Raw genomic sequence first — 16,552 nt, 5'->3', positions numbered from 1 at the left:
GTTCTGGCTATGTCCCGGAGGCTTCTGTAGTGAAGGTATTGTCCCCCACTGAGATCAAAGGACTCCATAGCACGTTCAAAGGACACGAAGGTGTCGTCTGGGTAGAGGTCTTCTAAAGTCTCGCACCCGCCACAACGCCACTCTCGGTAGGACATGTTCTCCTCCAACCCGGAGCACCGGGGCCAAGATCCACTCTGGGAGCTCCCTATGAAACGGAGCCCTTCTCAGTACCTTTTCGACAAATCGCTGCCAAATTCCCGCTGTGTGGCGCACCACGTACGGTAGAGTTTCATCGGCGCCTCGACCCTGCATCAAGGCCTCCCTCAGAGCCTTTTCGTTCGCCATACCTGTCAGCAGTGCCATTTCCCAGTTGTCCTCATCAGCGAACCACTTAGCGGCTGGGAGAAGCTGCGCTGCGTAGTAATACAAATCAAATCTCTGTGCTTCCAGGCCTCCCTCCTCCCAACACCGCGTCACCGTGCGCAAAGCTACTCCACTACGCCCGCCCGCCCAAAGCAGGGATGTAAGGAGTGTGTCAAGTGTATGAAACACTCGGGGGGGGGGCAATGGACACAAGGTATTCTGTAATACATACGAAATCCTGGGGAGCATCACCATTTTGGCGATCGCCAATCTTCCCATGAGAGAGAGAGGAAGCGTGTTCCAAAAGGTAACAGATTTGTGGAGAGCCTGGAGGACTCTGTCGACGTTGTAAGTCAGGAGGGCCTAGTCAGATGTGGCCACCTGAATGCCAAGATATCGGAATGTTTCCCGCTCACAACGCAGACCCAAATGCGGCATATCTACACTCGGGTCCGGAGTACAACCCGTCAACGGGAAGATCAGGGACTTATTAAGATTAATACGCAACCCAGAGGCTGCACTAAAGCGGTCAAGGGTCCGCATCAAGGCAGGGAGGGCCTCAGAGGGGGAGGTCAGATAGAATAGTGCGTCATCAGCATAGAGTGAGACCACATTAATAGTGTCACCCACCGCTATCCCCCATTGTTGTAGCTCAGCGCGGGCGGTGACGGCGAGGGGCTCAATCGCGAGAGCGAATAGGAGAGGGGAGAGAGGGCAACCCTGTCGGGTGCCTCTCTCCAATGGCCATTCCTCCGAACGGGCCGATCCCAGCCTGACCCTGGCTCGGGGCGCCCCATAGAGCACTCGAACCCAGTTACGAAATCTAGGTCCGAATCCCATTTTCTGGAGCACTTGCAATAAATACCCCCAATGTACGGTATCAAATGCTTTAGCCAAATCAATGGACACCAATACATGCGGACCTTCTCTTCCTCATACTTCATGTAGGACATGATTCAGGCGGCGCAGATTCATCGCCGTGTTGCGACCCGGAATAAATCCGCACTGATCCGAGTGGATCAGACGAGTCATGTGCGAGGCGAGTCGATTGGCCAACAGCTTAGTAAGGATTTTCGCATCTGTATTGATCAAGGTGATAGGGCGGAACGCCGCGGGATCACTACTATCACCGCCCGGTTTCAAAATCATGTAGACTTCCCCTTGATTCATGGTGGGCGGAAGGGTGCCCTTATTCAGGGCTTCCTCATAAACTTGCAACAGGAGAGGGGCCAAAACGTTCCTGAATGAGTGATAACATTCTGCCGGGAATCCGTCCCCGCCAGGGGTCTTGGCACGAGGGAGGGCGGCAATCGCCATGGTGATCTCACCCAGTGTGAGCTTAGTATCAAATTCCTTTACCACTGCTTCCGGCAGGGTTTGGAGCTCCAGATCCTCCAGGTACGAGCGATTAGAGTCCTCCGTAACCAATGGGTCAGCCTCATACATGGTCTGCAGGTGGGACCGGAGGACCTCAAGGATATCAGACTCCGAGTGGACCATAACACCACTCGAGTTTTGTAGAGCAACTATCCTTTCAGGTGCAAACTCACGGCGAAGGATCCAGGCCAATAAGCGGCCAGATTTATCACCTTCGCGGTGGAGACGTTGCCTATATTGGCCCAACGTAAATTTGTCAAGGCGGGTGAGGACTTCATGTATCGAAACCTGAGCTTCCTCCTCCGTCCGTTGGTCCAATGTGTCTGGATCCGAACGGGACTGGGCACGTTGAAGCACAACCTCTGCATCGTGCAGTTCAGACAACAATTGTTTCCGGACCCCGTATGTGAGGCCCATACATGCTCCACGCACCGCCGCCTTCAAGGCTTCCCATTTAGTAGAGTAGGGCAGTCCATCACTCCCCCAGTTCAGCTCTAGGTAGTCCGATAGTGACGTCGCCACATGGTCCTTGCCCACCTGATCCTGGAGAATGTCAGTAGGCATTCGCCAGGTACGGGGACGGCAGCCCGATCCGCCCACTGCGCCATGCAGGTCACTGGGGCATGGTCCGATAAGTACCGAGCCTGATGTGTAACCGTCAAGGTGAGAGACTGGGTGAGATTAGCTGCAAGAATGCGGTCCAGTCTACTATGGGTACCATGTGTCGGAGTGTAACACTTGTAGAGCTTCTGGAGAGGATGACAAGTTCGCCATACGTCCAGTGCCCCAAGGTTGTGCATCACTTCCCGAAGACGCGCCGTCATACGGGGCTTAGTGCCCGATCTGGGTGGGTGACTGTCCAACTCAGGATGCAACACGCAGTTAAAATCCCCAAACCAAAGGAGGGGCGCATCCAAATCCGGGGCTATAAGATCCTGGATTTGGGGAAAAAAGGTCGGATCATCGGTGTTTGGTGCATAGGTGTTGAGGAGTAAGAAGTCCTTATCATCTAATCGAAGCCGCACTAATAGATACCTGCCGTCAACGTCCGCTTCAATATATTGGACAGCGCAAGGAATCCCTGGGGCAACCCAAACGAGGACCCCCCTGGCATACGTGGAGAAGGAGGAATGGAAGACCTGACCCCTCCACTTCTTGGATAGCCGCTGTGCGCCGTCTTCGTCTAAATGGGTCTCCTGTAAACAGGCTACCGAGACCCCATGTCGTTTAAGGAAAGAGAGGACTCTGTGTCTCTTGGTGCAAGTACCCAAGCCACGCACATTCCAAGTTAAGAATTTAAAACCCATGGTCGATGATTACGCCCGTTCGGGCCACAACATATGTACAACATGACCTGTCGCCTCTCGGCCCCCACTCCAGTCAGACCGGACGGGGTAGCCCTGTCAGAGAGCCACACATAATTAGGATTCCACATGCATATGATGCCAGTAACCACCTCATCATGAACCCCAGTCCACCCCCCAAGAACCCCAGAACACAGAACTCTTGCAAAAACAGGTTTCCCCCCCACCCCCACCCACGAGCAAAAGGATAGCAACAATGAAAAACGCCACCCCGCCCTTCCCTTGCCAGTGCCAGGACGTACACAGCCACCCCATACAACGCACCCTCCCCCCCAGCTCCCTTAAAGACCCAGTGGTCTCAAGACAGTTCCCGGGCATGTCTTCTTATATCGATAAGCAGTACGGGCAACATGTTACTCAGGAAGGAAGTCGACCCCCACTCCCGTCTCGCTCCTTAGGCCATAGAGGCGTGAGTTTTCTATTGTGGCTAGTTATCCAACATCCTCAGTGTCATTGAAAGGCAGTGATGGACTACCAAAGCGTCAATTTGAGGTCCCCCAACACGGAGGATGACAGCATACACAGCAATATACAACAGAAGTCATTAATTTATTCCAACCTTGGTTCAGAGAGGGCAGTCTCCGGGACCACTGGGGCCGTAGAGTCGGTATCAAGCGGTGTCTCCTGCAAGGTGTCTGGGACCAAAATCTCACCAGGGGCCCCAGGGGACCCCGGTCCCGCCCCCAGCGGTGATGTTTCCATATGCATAGCGCCATCCGCCCCCCACCGTAACCCGAGTCTCAGGAGGACCACGGGATCCAGACCGGTGTCTTCCCCCGACCTCGGCGCCTCCTCTGTGGTCTGTTTCCCCGAGTTTCACGAGGGCCACCACGCTCACCTGGGGGCAGATCATCTCCTCTAATCTCAAGCCACTCCCAGACTTCCGCAGGCGTCTCGAAGAAGTGTGCACGGCCCTGGGAGAGCAACTTAAGTTTGGCTGGGTATAAAAGCATGTACTGGAGTTTCATTTCGCGGAGCTTTTGTTTAACTCCCAGGTAGGATTTTCTCTGTTCCTGCACCTGTTGGGTATAGTCCGGGTATATTGACACGCGGCTGTTCTCAATTGTGAGGGCCTCCGTTTCCCTTGCAGCTCGCAAGATGCAGTCACGGTCCTTATAGTTTAGGATCTTTGCGATGAGGGCCCTAGGAGGCTCGCCCGGGCGCGGAGGGGGCACAAGGGCTCTATGTGCTCGCTCCACGATGAAGACGTCGGACAAACCAGTCGGGCACAGGTGAGTGCGAATCCAGGTTTCCAGAAAGCGTTCAGCGTTTCCCGCCTCCAATCGCTCCGGTACTCCCAGGACCCGTATGTTGCTTCGACGGGCCCTTCCTTCCGCATCCTCGGCACGTCTCTCCAATGCGCGGGTAGTAGATGTAAGCTGCGCAACCGATTTTTGCAAAGATGAGACCTCACCTTGCAATTGTGTGATATTGCCCTCTGCGTCCGAAACCTTGTCTGCCATCTTGCGGAGGTCGGTCCGGAGTAGGTTTACATCTATAGAGACAGTCTCTATCTGTCGCTCCAGGGCAGAGTGGGGTCCCTGAATAGCCTTCAAGATTTCGGCTCTAGACGGTTCCGCAGGACCTTCACTCCCGTCTTCGGGCCCCGTCTGACGTGTGATCCTCTGTGATTGCAGACGTGGCGTAGTATATTGTACAATGGTGTTGGGTTGGGAGGCTTTCGAGGACCGATCCTTACGGGTCGTCATAATGTGAGGTAGGTGCTGTGCCTATCCAGCGCGTACCAAAGGGTTCACCCCAGGCCCCACCGGCCAGAGAGGGAATATGTGAGCGGGTCCAGGTCAGGGATAGTAGGGACAATGAGGCCACACCAGGGCTCGCGGCAAGCGCAGTGTAGGCAGTGCTCGAGGCAGGCCAGGCGATCCAGCAACAAGGACAGAATGGAGGCAACGTGCTCTCGTCTCTCCCTCAATGCCGGGAGCGCAGTGGTGGTCAGAGTCCGGTACTTGCCGTGGCAACTAGGAGGGGGACGGTCGGCACGCTCACCAAATCACTCCACGGCCATCCCCACACCTCCAGTTGGCAGTAGTCCGGCTCTCGGGGCCCCAGGAGCACCCCCCCGGAAGAGCACACAGCCGCAGCTCCAGTTGTGACAGAGGTCTCCCCCGCCACGTGTACCCACAGCACCACCAAGGAATTGCCTGAATATATAGTCAAAATGGCGGGCGAGCGGGGGAGGGGTACTAGCGTGGTCGCAGCACCGGAGGCGCCGCACCCCGTGTCACCCCCAGGGCATCGAAGCACCAGTAACCCCCAGCAGAGGGACGTAATGCAGTCTGCAGTTCGGGGGTGGGGGGTAGCAAGTCCGCAGCGCCTGCAGGGCACAGCGAAGGAATCAGGCCAGGCCGGACGCCCAATAGTTCAGGATCCGCTTCCCTGGATGTATGCCTCTATCAGGGGTCAGGGCAACAGCACTCACGCTCCCCCCCCGTCCCCCCCGTGGCCCGCTGGTTCCTCGAGGCTCCGGAGACTAGCCAGGCGATCCCCGGCAGTATCAGCTCCCGGGGCGAAGCTCCGCCGTAGGAGCACAGCTCAACAAGGAAGGCGCCGCGATCCTCCCACTACGGTCGCCGCAGATTACTGGGGGCTCCCACATCCGATCCCCGCCTCCAATCGCTCACCAGTAGCAGTGTGTAGAGCGCCGGGGTCCGCCAAGGACTCGCCCGGGCCGGAATCCGCAGTATTGGGCGGGTCGCTCGCAGCTCGGCCCCGCGACCCAGGGCCAGACCGCGGCGTTGCGTAAATCAGCGTGCCGCCTCGACCTCCGACAGTGCCGTTGTCTCCGCTCACGGAGGGATCCGGGACCGCTCCTTCAGCTCGGGAGGTCCCAATCGAGTTAGGATGACTTTCAGCACGATTCCCAAGCAATGTGACAGCCCAGGCAGGAGTTATTTTCAGGATTATCGGGTCTTCGGGACGGAGCTGGCGGAGCTCATGTCCTGTCGGCCATGTTGCTTGGCCACGCCCCCAGTAGTGGAGATCATTATGCCAAGACGACAAATGGGGGTGTTCAGGATTACAAGCCCGAGAAGGAGGGCGAGGTCAAGGAACCGGGTGGTAAGTTTGGCCGTTTTGGGTCTGGGGTAGTTGCCCAGTTGGATGTCTCAGGGGAGTGTCGAAGTGGTCTCCCTCAAAAGCTGAGTGAGTATGGAAGCAACCCAGTACAGAAGGGTCTTAGTTTCTCACCGCACCAGAGCACATAACTCCGGTGCGCTGGCGTCACCTGGCATCTGGGACCGTTCAGTGAGACCGTTGGAAACAGTGCTTTTAGGTTTAAAGGGGTAATGTACACTTTATGGAGAATGCAAGTTTGGATAAACTTAAAGCGTGCATTGTGAGGTCTTTGAGAGGGGTATTGGAGCATTGCCTGCCAGTCTTTGTCATTAAACTCAGTTTGAAGCTCATCTTCCCAGCTACATCTAAGGGTCAGTAAAGGTACTCCTGTATGGGTCCGGATACCCCAATATAGCCGGGTTATCAGCCTCTTTCCATGTCCAAGGGAATGGACGGTGTGCAGTCCAGTGTGAGTAGAGAGTTCACAACAAAGTGTTTTCCAGGTATGGTGTATTGCCAGCCGTATCGTCCCATTTGTAATGAACTCACGCACAGGGAGCCGCTCCTGGTATTCACGATTAAAAAGTCCAGCAGGAGTTCATCTTCAAATAGATTCCCCATACAGTATAAACCAGCAGGCTTCCATTGTGCGAGTTCGTGGGAGGAGAGTGCTGGGAGCGAGATGATACTCTTGGTGAGGTCTCAGCAATTAGCATCCAATAGTCGAGGTCAGATAGCAATAGAAAATCCTTGATAAATCCTTTTGCATTTAACAGATTTAAGAGAAGGGCAGCCCATTTTGGTGTCCAGGAACTTTTATTCTTGTTTATGTTGCTGTTCCTTTTATACTGTTAAACAGTGATACTGCATGCTTTGTCAACTTTGTTGGAGTGTCTTGAGTTTCAGTCTAAATTCCCTGTAGGCCATGTTCCTCTGTTACTCACTCACAGCACATTTGGCAGGTTTCTTAGCCACCTGTAAATGCAGAAGTCCTGGCCATTTCTTTGATTACATTATAATTTTCCATCTCTTAGAATGTTTGATGAGTGACGTCCTGCCTGTGAATCTTTCTGGCCCACAAAGAAAGCCAAGTATCATCATTTATCAGGGTCAAACCAGAGCTCCTCGAGTGCGATTGACATCGTTTTTTTAATCATGATTGTTATTGACTCATAATGCAAACGGAGTGTAATCTAATTACATTGACAAAAATATGCAGCTCTACAGGCAGCAACATTTTACATATCTACCATCCTATGTAGAACTTAAACCTTCTCGTGCAGCAAAGGGCATCTTATGGGCTTTTATACATCCTGCAGACAGAAAACGAATGATAGCTAGTAAACATAAGAAGCGGAAGAGAGAGACAAGGAAGCTGTTGCCTTGAAAGAGAGAACAAAATGGAAATGAAAAGTACCTTTATTCATTAAAAGATCAAGGAGGTCTTTGGCCCAAGTCTCTGCCAATCAGTTATAAGCACACTCACGATCATAAGTAAGTACTGGCAATATTTTGTCAGTGGCATAGTCATGCTTGTTCATCATAGTGAGTCAGTTAAAGGCTGCTTTCATTGCACTGCCCTGAGACAACACCCCAAAACTGAGCAAGTGTGCTTGGGTCATTTCTGGCTTCAGCTCTTTCTCAATATTTAATTATTATTGTTTTCATAAAGATTCCTACTGAAGATGTCACTTTCACAGCTCTCTCTGTAATAGATATCATTATTTTACAACTGACTAGCTCGTTTTATTGACCTGAGAATAGTGAAAGGCTTTCAGAAGCTTGTACGTGATTCTTAGAGGGATCTCTACAGCTAACTTATTTTAGGTGTTGATTGCATATGCATAGGATCTCCACCTCTCAGAAAGAGATCTTACACGCTTTGATCTTAAGCCAAGAGCGTACAAGCTAATCATAGGACAACCTCGCTGGAGAATTTTAGTTCTAGGTGCAATCATAAGGTGTTAGAAGCTGCAGATATTGACCTCATGTACCCTCAAACCTGTTGATTACAGAGTGAAAGAGAGCACAGAGAATCACTCACACTAGGGTCAGGTAAAATTAAAAGCTCTGTGATTCACCTTTGCTCTTCTTAGGTGTAGGTGTATAAACTGAGCAAGTATTGAGAACATTCTGATTCCTACAGGAGAAGGGACACGTCAGGTGCAACTTGAACTTGAAGCTCTCTTCTTACTGAATGTGATAAACCCTCTTTGCATATACTTCCGAGCACTTGTTGCAGTTATTTGTTGACCAGTAATTCTAACTAATATTCATCGGTCCTAGCAGATGATGATAAGCAATGTTATTAGAATTGGTATGGTGTCTTCTGATATTATAGTCTTTTCTTAATCTAAGTGCTCTTGTTTGCACTGTTCTTGGATTTCCATGAATTGTTTGTTTATGGTGGATTAGTTGTGTATGTTTAATAGCAAATAGTTAAATGTCTAGTATTGTAATTATTCGAGTTGACAAACTTAAAAGCAAGTGGGAATTTGATCTTTGGAAAGTTATATGAATGAGTGTTTTGCCTTTTCCTTTGAGATGGTTGGATATCGAGTACTCAATTTCTGCATGTTGTTTTGTAGACCGCACTGCTAGTCGGGTATTAGTGGTGATGCGATTTTTGCGAATGAGTGTGTTATACCTTTAATCTACCCTCATCTGAATAGTTTTCAGAAGTAAGTTAATATACTATTGTTGAGTTTACAACTCCGTGCCATTTTGGTAAAAAGGGTTATGTAGAGAGTAATGTTAAGTGGAAGTTGCTGTTGGGTATCCAATGGTAGCCAATTATTGAAAATTGTATGTGTGTTCAGAGCATTTGAAAGGAGAAACGGTGTTCCTGGTTATTGCAATGCTGGTGAAGAGCAAGTGAGTGAATGGGGGTAGCAGGGAAGTATGGCATAAATGCTTTTAAGAGCGAGAACCATGGCTTTTTCATGCCAGAAGGAGTGACTCGTTGATTGACTGAATGAATAATTGCATTGTCTGTGGGAGATGTGGTAGGAAGAGAAAAAAGTAGACGGGATCAAGGAACACAGAGGTAATAAAAATTAAAAACTACTAGTCCTGCATTGTTTCCCTAGCTACCAAATCCAAAAACAGATTTGCCCGAGAGATCGCTCAGTTGCAATTGTGTTTTGACCTGTCCTTGTTTCAGTTGAATGTATGATGTTTTGGACATTGATTATTTCTGATTATTAGGCTTTTAGTAGAAGGAAATATTTTCTATGATAACAACATTTCAATGTTCATTATGGAGAATCATACAGAATAAGATTTAAAAAAATATGTTCTGAAGATATTAATAAATTAATTGAAAACTGCGGCAAGGGCAATGCTTATGATTTTTTAGATAAAGATTCAAATGGTCTGTTAAAGTATGTAAAACAATTAATTTATATGATAACAGATAAATAAAAACATGTTTCTCGAACAAAGTTATTACTACCTTCGTACACTCGCTCACAAAGACCAGGGTTAAACAAAAAAGGCTTTTGAATTTTGTAGGCCATCTGACAGTTACGTGCTTTACTTCCTGGGATGAATGGATATACATTCTGCATTTTTGGCTTCCATGTTATCTTTTTTTGCATCTTTATAGCAATCTTTTCTAACTCTAGCTCTCATTCTAAAGTGTAAAAGGTTTTTCACATGCTGGGTCCTATAAACATTTTATTTAGCACTTGTGTTGTGCTCAATAGCCACTAGTATAGCATTGCAACATTCACTCTTTGGGGACATTATTGGCGGACTTTTATTATTTGGATGCAGAGAAAAATGCTTGTAGTGTGAGCTATGTGGGAAAAGGTGGCTGAAATCTATCAGGTCCCGATGTGGAGTGAATGTTTTATGTTGAGCTTGACACTGCTGGTTTACATGCAAAATTTTATTGAGGTATGTGAGGTTATTAGGGCTAGATTGTGCAGCATTTTATGGATCTGTCTGATTGAACAGCATTTGAGATTTGCGATCCCCTCCTATTCCGTGATTTCTTTCAACACGAGAAAGTAAAGAAGTGCCACATTGTGTGAATCTTTTGGGTCCACCCAAAGCAGATGGCACCACTCAAGGATATGCTAAGACGCACCATATGGTCTATTGCTTCGCCAGAAGCAATGTAAATGCAAATCAAGGAAATCCATTGTATACTCTGTCGAGGTCCTGTAGTCCGAGCTAGTGAAAAATTCTCAATCCAAGAAGGAACCACTGACACTTTAGAAAAGGGTCTATGGGGACCACCAGTAGCAATGAAGGAGCAACCCTAAGCAATCCAGACACCCGTGGCATCGACCCAGGAGCGTGAAGCTGTAATCCACTTGTATGAGTGAGATTCAGAAATCAATTAAGTGTTTTGATTAAAGAAAGGGCGGGAGCAGGAGGTAAAAAGTACCGAAAGGATCAGAGGAGGCTAAAGTAGTTGTTCAGACCCTAGGTCCTTTCTGAGAGCTAACAGGTCTTAATAGAAGGCATGTAAGAGGAAAATGCATTTTACCTGGACGCATGGGTTGGACGTGATTCTGTTGTTCTCTTACCTGTCCTGTATTTTTAGGGCTGCAATATTTGTACATGGAATATATTCTGAGATACCATCATCCGTACTTTAAGGTCCTTATATTATAAAATGTAAGTAAAAAGTAATTTGTCAAGGTTTGTAAAAATGTGTTCTTTTCAGGAATGACGATCCCTGAAGAAGACTCAGAAGTGGGCCAAGGAAGCAAGTACTGCCTTGTCGCAATTGGAAGGCTTCAGGTGAGATTTAATTTTTTTGTCCCACGTATGTCCCAGTCTTGGGTGGCTCTTTCACCCTCTATACAAATACAGATTCCTGCTTTCTTCCACACATTCAGGTCTGTGTCCAGTTTTGGGGTTCTTTCACCCAGACAGACATCGGCACGCAGTCCTGCCGTCCTTTTCAGTTGACCCTCACAAATATCTTTCATGACATTAACAGCTTCCAACCACCTGTAAAGCTTAGTCCAACCTTAGTTCTGACATTATTTATTTAGTCTCTATTGTGCTGATACAACCTGAATGATTCTTGTGAGTGTTTCTCTGGCATGCAAAAGAATAGCTTAACACTGGAGGGGGTAGGGTAAATCTAAAAATTCAGTGGTCAGCCTCATTATCATAGCATAGTTTACACGTGGATCAGAATAGGTAGGTACTCATCCCTTTTTGGAATTTCCAGTTTTAAGTCAAAGCTCTATGGAAGAGTGTTTGAATACCTTAGACGCTTGATCGCTTAGACGTCGCCCACCACAACATTGATACCTAACTTGGTATGTAGTCAGTTTGATTTTAGATAGAAAAAAAATTGTATTTTCCTAGCAGATAGGGTTCAAATTTGCTGGCAAGAGATTGTGACAATTTCATCGACCTGTATACTTAGAGGACTTTGGATCCTTACCACTGATAGATGTGGAGCTAATAGAAAGCATTGATGGTGTGATCATGACACTGAGTGAGATGGGGAGGTGAAGAGCCCCAAAGAATGTGTGGTGTGTGGACAGCCATAAGTGGATATTGTATGTAAATGCAGTGTTTGTATAGAGCAGACCTGGAGTAAGGCAGTAGAGTGGTGTACAGGGTCAAAGGTGAAGATACTATCCGTGAACAATTGGATGGGGACCTGGGCTCTGAGAGTGGAGGTGGCTGATGCTTCATCTTGATAAAGTGTTCTTTAGAGAGTTGTTGCTGCAGTGAGGGTTGCGTGGGTAGAGACATTGGGTAATATATGCAGTTAGTCCTAAGTAGTTTACTCTAAACAGGCACACCCACTACCATACCTTCACTCCCACGCTCTTGCTTTATCTCTTTGCTTGCACAGATGAACAGCAACTAGCAGTAGACCTCATCTATAGACCCACACCATATAATGTGTGTCTTGATCGTCTGTGTTGTGTGCCCCTGATCCTCAGTGGTAAGCTCACCACCAGTTTGCTGGACAGAAGCACAAAGCTAAAATACCTTGATTCACACTTAGTCAGGATGCATCCTTGGAGTAGCAGTGGGACTATTTGTATTAAGTGCCAGCTCTGTTCTACAAGCTGACAGACCTAGCTGCTGCACTGTACCAAATAAGAGGCACTGTCCAATTATCCCCAACAGACTAGGCTTGTAAGATTTAATCACAAACCCAAAATTACTAAACAAAAATGACTCATCTTGTTCCTCCTCATTTGTCCTTGATTTTATTTTCTTCTTTATCAGTGAAACTAATTAGAGTGAACAACATGATGTTGCTATTCTTGCCAGACCAGAGCTCTTGAGTAGGTGCCAGGTATTACCCCCACCCCGCCACCCCCATGAATTCCTTTTTTTTTTACTAGGAATGGGTCTATGGTTTGGCACTCTACCCCTTCTCTAAGTAGTATCTATGTCTTCCCTTAAGCATGCATGCCATCCATGTGTTGTAAATCATGACAGGCTTAGTTACATTTTCAGCCAGTGGCCTGAGACTTGTATCAGACCTGGCATCTTTTGGTGTGGTTTCCCTTGTCTTATTGCCTCTGACCTCCTGTTTTTGACTGTGTGCTGCATTTTGTTTTTGCTTGTTTTGGACTCTGGGCACTGTGCTACTACTGACCGTGCTAAAGTGCAATTTCTTCCTGTCTATAATCTAATGGTAATTGGTTTCTCCATGGATGGCATATTTGATTTACTAGTAAGTCCCAAGTACCCAGGGCCTGTAAATCAAATGCTACTAGTGGGCCTGTAGCACTGATTGCGCCACCCACCCAAGTAGCCCTGCAAACATGTCTCAGACCTGCCACTGCAGTGTCTGTGTGTGTAGTTTTAAACTGTCATGTCGACCTGGCTAGCACCTGACTAGCACACCCACTTGCCAGGCCTAAACCTTCCCTTTTACTACATGTAAGGCACTCATATGTTAGGCCCTAGGTAGCCCCTCAGGCAGGGTGCAGTGTATGTGAAAGGCACAACATGTACCGTTGTGTTTTACATGTTCTGGTAGTGAAATACAGCAAATTTCGTTTTTCACTACAACAAGGCCAATCTCTCCCATAGGTTAGCATTAGGGCTGCCTTGTAACATCTTACAAGTGTATCTTCCAATTGGGAGCTGATAGAAAATTGGAGTTTGGGGTCTTTGGATTCGCAATTTAAAAATACATCTTTTGGTGAAGTTGTTTTTTTTTAATTGCATGTCTGAAGATACCACTTTGAGAACGTTGCAAAAAGAACAATTGATGGATAGAATGTTGAACAATGTTATGGTATGTTATATTATGTTATAGTAGTTTTATATCGCGCACAATTACTTGTGAGTATCCTGGCGCTCAAAGTTACCGTAACCGGACAGAGCAAGGAGTTTAAACCAGCTGGTTAAAGAGGAAAGTTTTATTTGTTTTTTAAACAGCCTAGAGTCCTGAATATAGTGTAATTCCAAGGGAAGAAAGTTCCATGCTGTAGCTGTTTTCACGGAGAGGCACTGACCTCCGAGCCGCATCCTGCGGAATCTGGGAATCACCATCCGGCGTTGGGTGGCTGAGCGCATAGACCTGCTATGAGCATAGAAAGCAAAGCGCTTCATAAGGTACGTTGGTCCAAGACCATGCAGGGCTCTGTGGGCCAGAGTGAGGGCTTTGAATTGCACTCTGTGGGCCACAGGAAGCCAGTGTAGATCTCAAAGATGCTGTCTTACACTTGATCTTCTGGAGATGTTGAACAGAAGTCTAGCCGTGGCATTCTGTATGGTCTGCAATTTTTTTTACCAGATAGCCCATAATGCCAATGTACAGGGTATTGGCATAATCAATGCAAGAAAGAATAAGAGCTCGGGCGACCATTTCCTTAGCTGGCCTGGGAAGCAGAAGGAAGAATATTCTTAGTGATTTAAGAGTGCCGAAGCACACTCCGGTGAGTTTCTTGATTTGCACCGAAAACCGAAGGTCTTCTCCAAACCATACCCCCAAGTTCTTGGCTGGGACGCCCACAGAGTTGGGTTGAGGGAAGTCAGGTGGGCAAAGAGATTCTCTAAAGGCAGGCGGGAACTGACCATACAGAAGGACCTCCGACTTCCGACTTGTCCTCATTGCACTACAGTTGGGCAAGTGCAAGCCACTGAAACACAGACGCAAGACATTTCTGGGCAGTTTCGGTCGAGAGGTCGGAGTCTTTCCAGGTAAATAGGAGCTGGGTATCGTCAGCATAAGCTATTATTTTTGCTCCCAGCTCCTCTGCCAGAAAAATCAGCGGAGTCCGGTAGATATTAAAAAGCAAAGGGCTCAAAGTAGAACCCTGTGGGACTCCCGTCGATATTTTCCTGGCAGCCGATGAAAAAGGTGGCATCCAGACCTGCTGGGGGCGTTCGTCCAAAAAAGATTTCAGCCAATCCCAGGCGGGGCCAACGATGCCAATATCTGAGAGTCGAGTGAGAAATAAGCTGTTTGTGCATTCACTTTAGACAAGCACACAAAGGGAGCTGAGGTGTTCCCTGCATATCCTGATGGCCCATCACCAGGCTGATGAGTCTTCCTGAGCTATAGTGGTGGGAGGAGTTGACACTGACACCTGAATAGGCCTCTGCCTGTCCGCACACATAGCTGTCTCCACTCCCCTGTGGTGTGTCTGGAGCCAGGGCAGAGAAAGGCATGATCTTGTGCACTACAAAGTCTATTCTTTGAAGTTTGCCTACTTCAAAGGCTGAAATGGGTATAAGTACTGGACTTCTGACACCATATACTCCGAACATTTCTGGGTTGAGGACATTCTGCCAGGAGGAAAAGCTGGATTGCTGTCAGGAGATACTGCCACTTTGCTGGGTGCTTGGCTGTGTTAGCATGCTGCTTCTGTCTTGGTGTCGTGTAGTTCCTATATATATTCCTATACAGAATCTGCGCGTTCGGATAACATAAACTTTGGGTCTGGTGGCAGACTGACTCTGAGCACCCCCACTGAGAATGTTAGCCTGTTTGCATTAGCTAGCTCACAGTGCCACTAGAATCTCCTCTTATGGGGGAGAGAATAGTTTCTGGTAACCTTAGAACATGACAACCTGATCCCTCAGGATTGTGGAAACAATGTACTACCTTTCGGTCAGTTTCTCGTGCTTACTTATTCAGTCTCAGAGAGGTACACAGAAGAAACAGTTGGGCGTGTTACAATAAGTATTTATTGCACAGTTGTTCTTCTTGTGTGTAATATATGTGCTGTAACAACCAATAGACAGTAGCAGATATATATGATCAGCAGCAAAGTGTATATAAAAGGATAGTACATTTCTACCATTTGCGTGCATACTCCTACGATGCCTATCTAGATGTGAGTAGGTGTGAAGCCAAGAATCCCTGTAGGTTTAGTCTAACCCGGTTACCTGAAGCAAGAGAGTGTGGGACCCCGTCCTGAGTTAGACAACCCGCAAGGTATGCTTAGATCACTGTCAGATGGAGCGTCTGCTTGCAGGAGCCTCAGCGTCTCTGGTCAGTCTGTCGGCCTGGAAGTCTCGGTTCCCTCTAAGTAATACTAGCACTAGGTGCTGTATTTATACCTTGTTTCTTGTATTAGCCATTGTTGGGTTTTGAGGATGACGTATGGGATGAACCTTGTACGTAAATATTATGCCTGTGGATGTAGCTCCTGCCTGGTTTCCAAAAACCCTAATGAATATTCATTCATACTGTGTCAGTCTAATGATGAAGTCATAGAATGCCATTGTTCGGGGAAAACCCTCCTTCTGTGCCCAGGACTAGAACTAGGTAAAGGTTCAATCCTAAAAGACTCGTTACAGTGTAGTGTAGGGGAGGTAATGTAGATTAAGTGGTATATTACCCAGACCAATATTAGGGTACCTTTATGGAACGTAACACTGGGAGTGAAAGGAATGGACTTTGCTTTTTACATTCTGCTTCCAAGGTTCCGCTAGGGCTTGTGTGTGCGTGCCCTCTGTTAAGAAGTTTCAGGGCCATCAAAGACTTCACCTGCATCTTGCTAACTGCACCTGGACGTCTCTGCTTGGAGTCTTGATTGCCAAGTGGTGCCAAATCCAGTTACTGGGCTCTTGGAATCCTGTGGTTGGTGCTATAACCCAAAAAAAGCAACCCCAACGCCTTCAGCGATGTTGCTGCCTGCTCCGAAGCTGAGCCGAAGCTGTGAAGATCACAACACACCATCACAAAACTGAGTAGGTTAAAGGGTCTGAGGGAGATTTACAGACCAGCGTAGACAAGTTGGATACTGTGATCGCGACACACCGCCCGACTTACACCGCAGCTCTGGTGTTGCCAGCAATTTATAGACTCCGACTCAGCGGAGCCGAGATCACCGCTCGTAATGAGCACAATGCACTGCGCTGACTTACACCGCAGCCCTGATGCCTGTTGATGCCAGCTCTTCAACCGCGACATTGGG

The 16,552-nt window shown here is 48.0% G+C and overlaps 1 protein-coding gene across 2 annotated transcripts in view; it reads left to right on the top strand.

Annotated features, from left to right (window-relative positions):
* The window catches only part of ARNT2 (aryl hydrocarbon receptor nuclear translocator 2), a 677,642-nt gene that overhangs the window by 369,464 nt on the left and 291,626 nt on the right, over positions 1-16,552 (top strand). For both annotated transcript variants that reach the window (XM_078682932.1, XM_078682933.1), the window contains one exon: positions 10,858-10,934. In XM_078682932.1, coding sequence (XP_078539058.1) covers positions 10,858-10,934 — 77 coding nt within the window. The remainder of the gene's footprint in view (positions 1-10,857; positions 10,935-16,552) is intronic.

The sequence above is a fragment of the Lissotriton helveticus genome, chromosome 3_1 (genome assembly GCF_964261635.1).
Source record: "Lissotriton helveticus chromosome 3_1, aLisHel1.1, whole genome shotgun sequence".
NCBI lineage: Eukaryota > Metazoa > Chordata > Amphibia > Caudata > Salamandridae > Lissotriton > Lissotriton helveticus.
The sequence above is the reverse complement of the archived record's forward strand: the minus strand, read 5'-3'. Positions and strand labels throughout refer to the sequence as shown.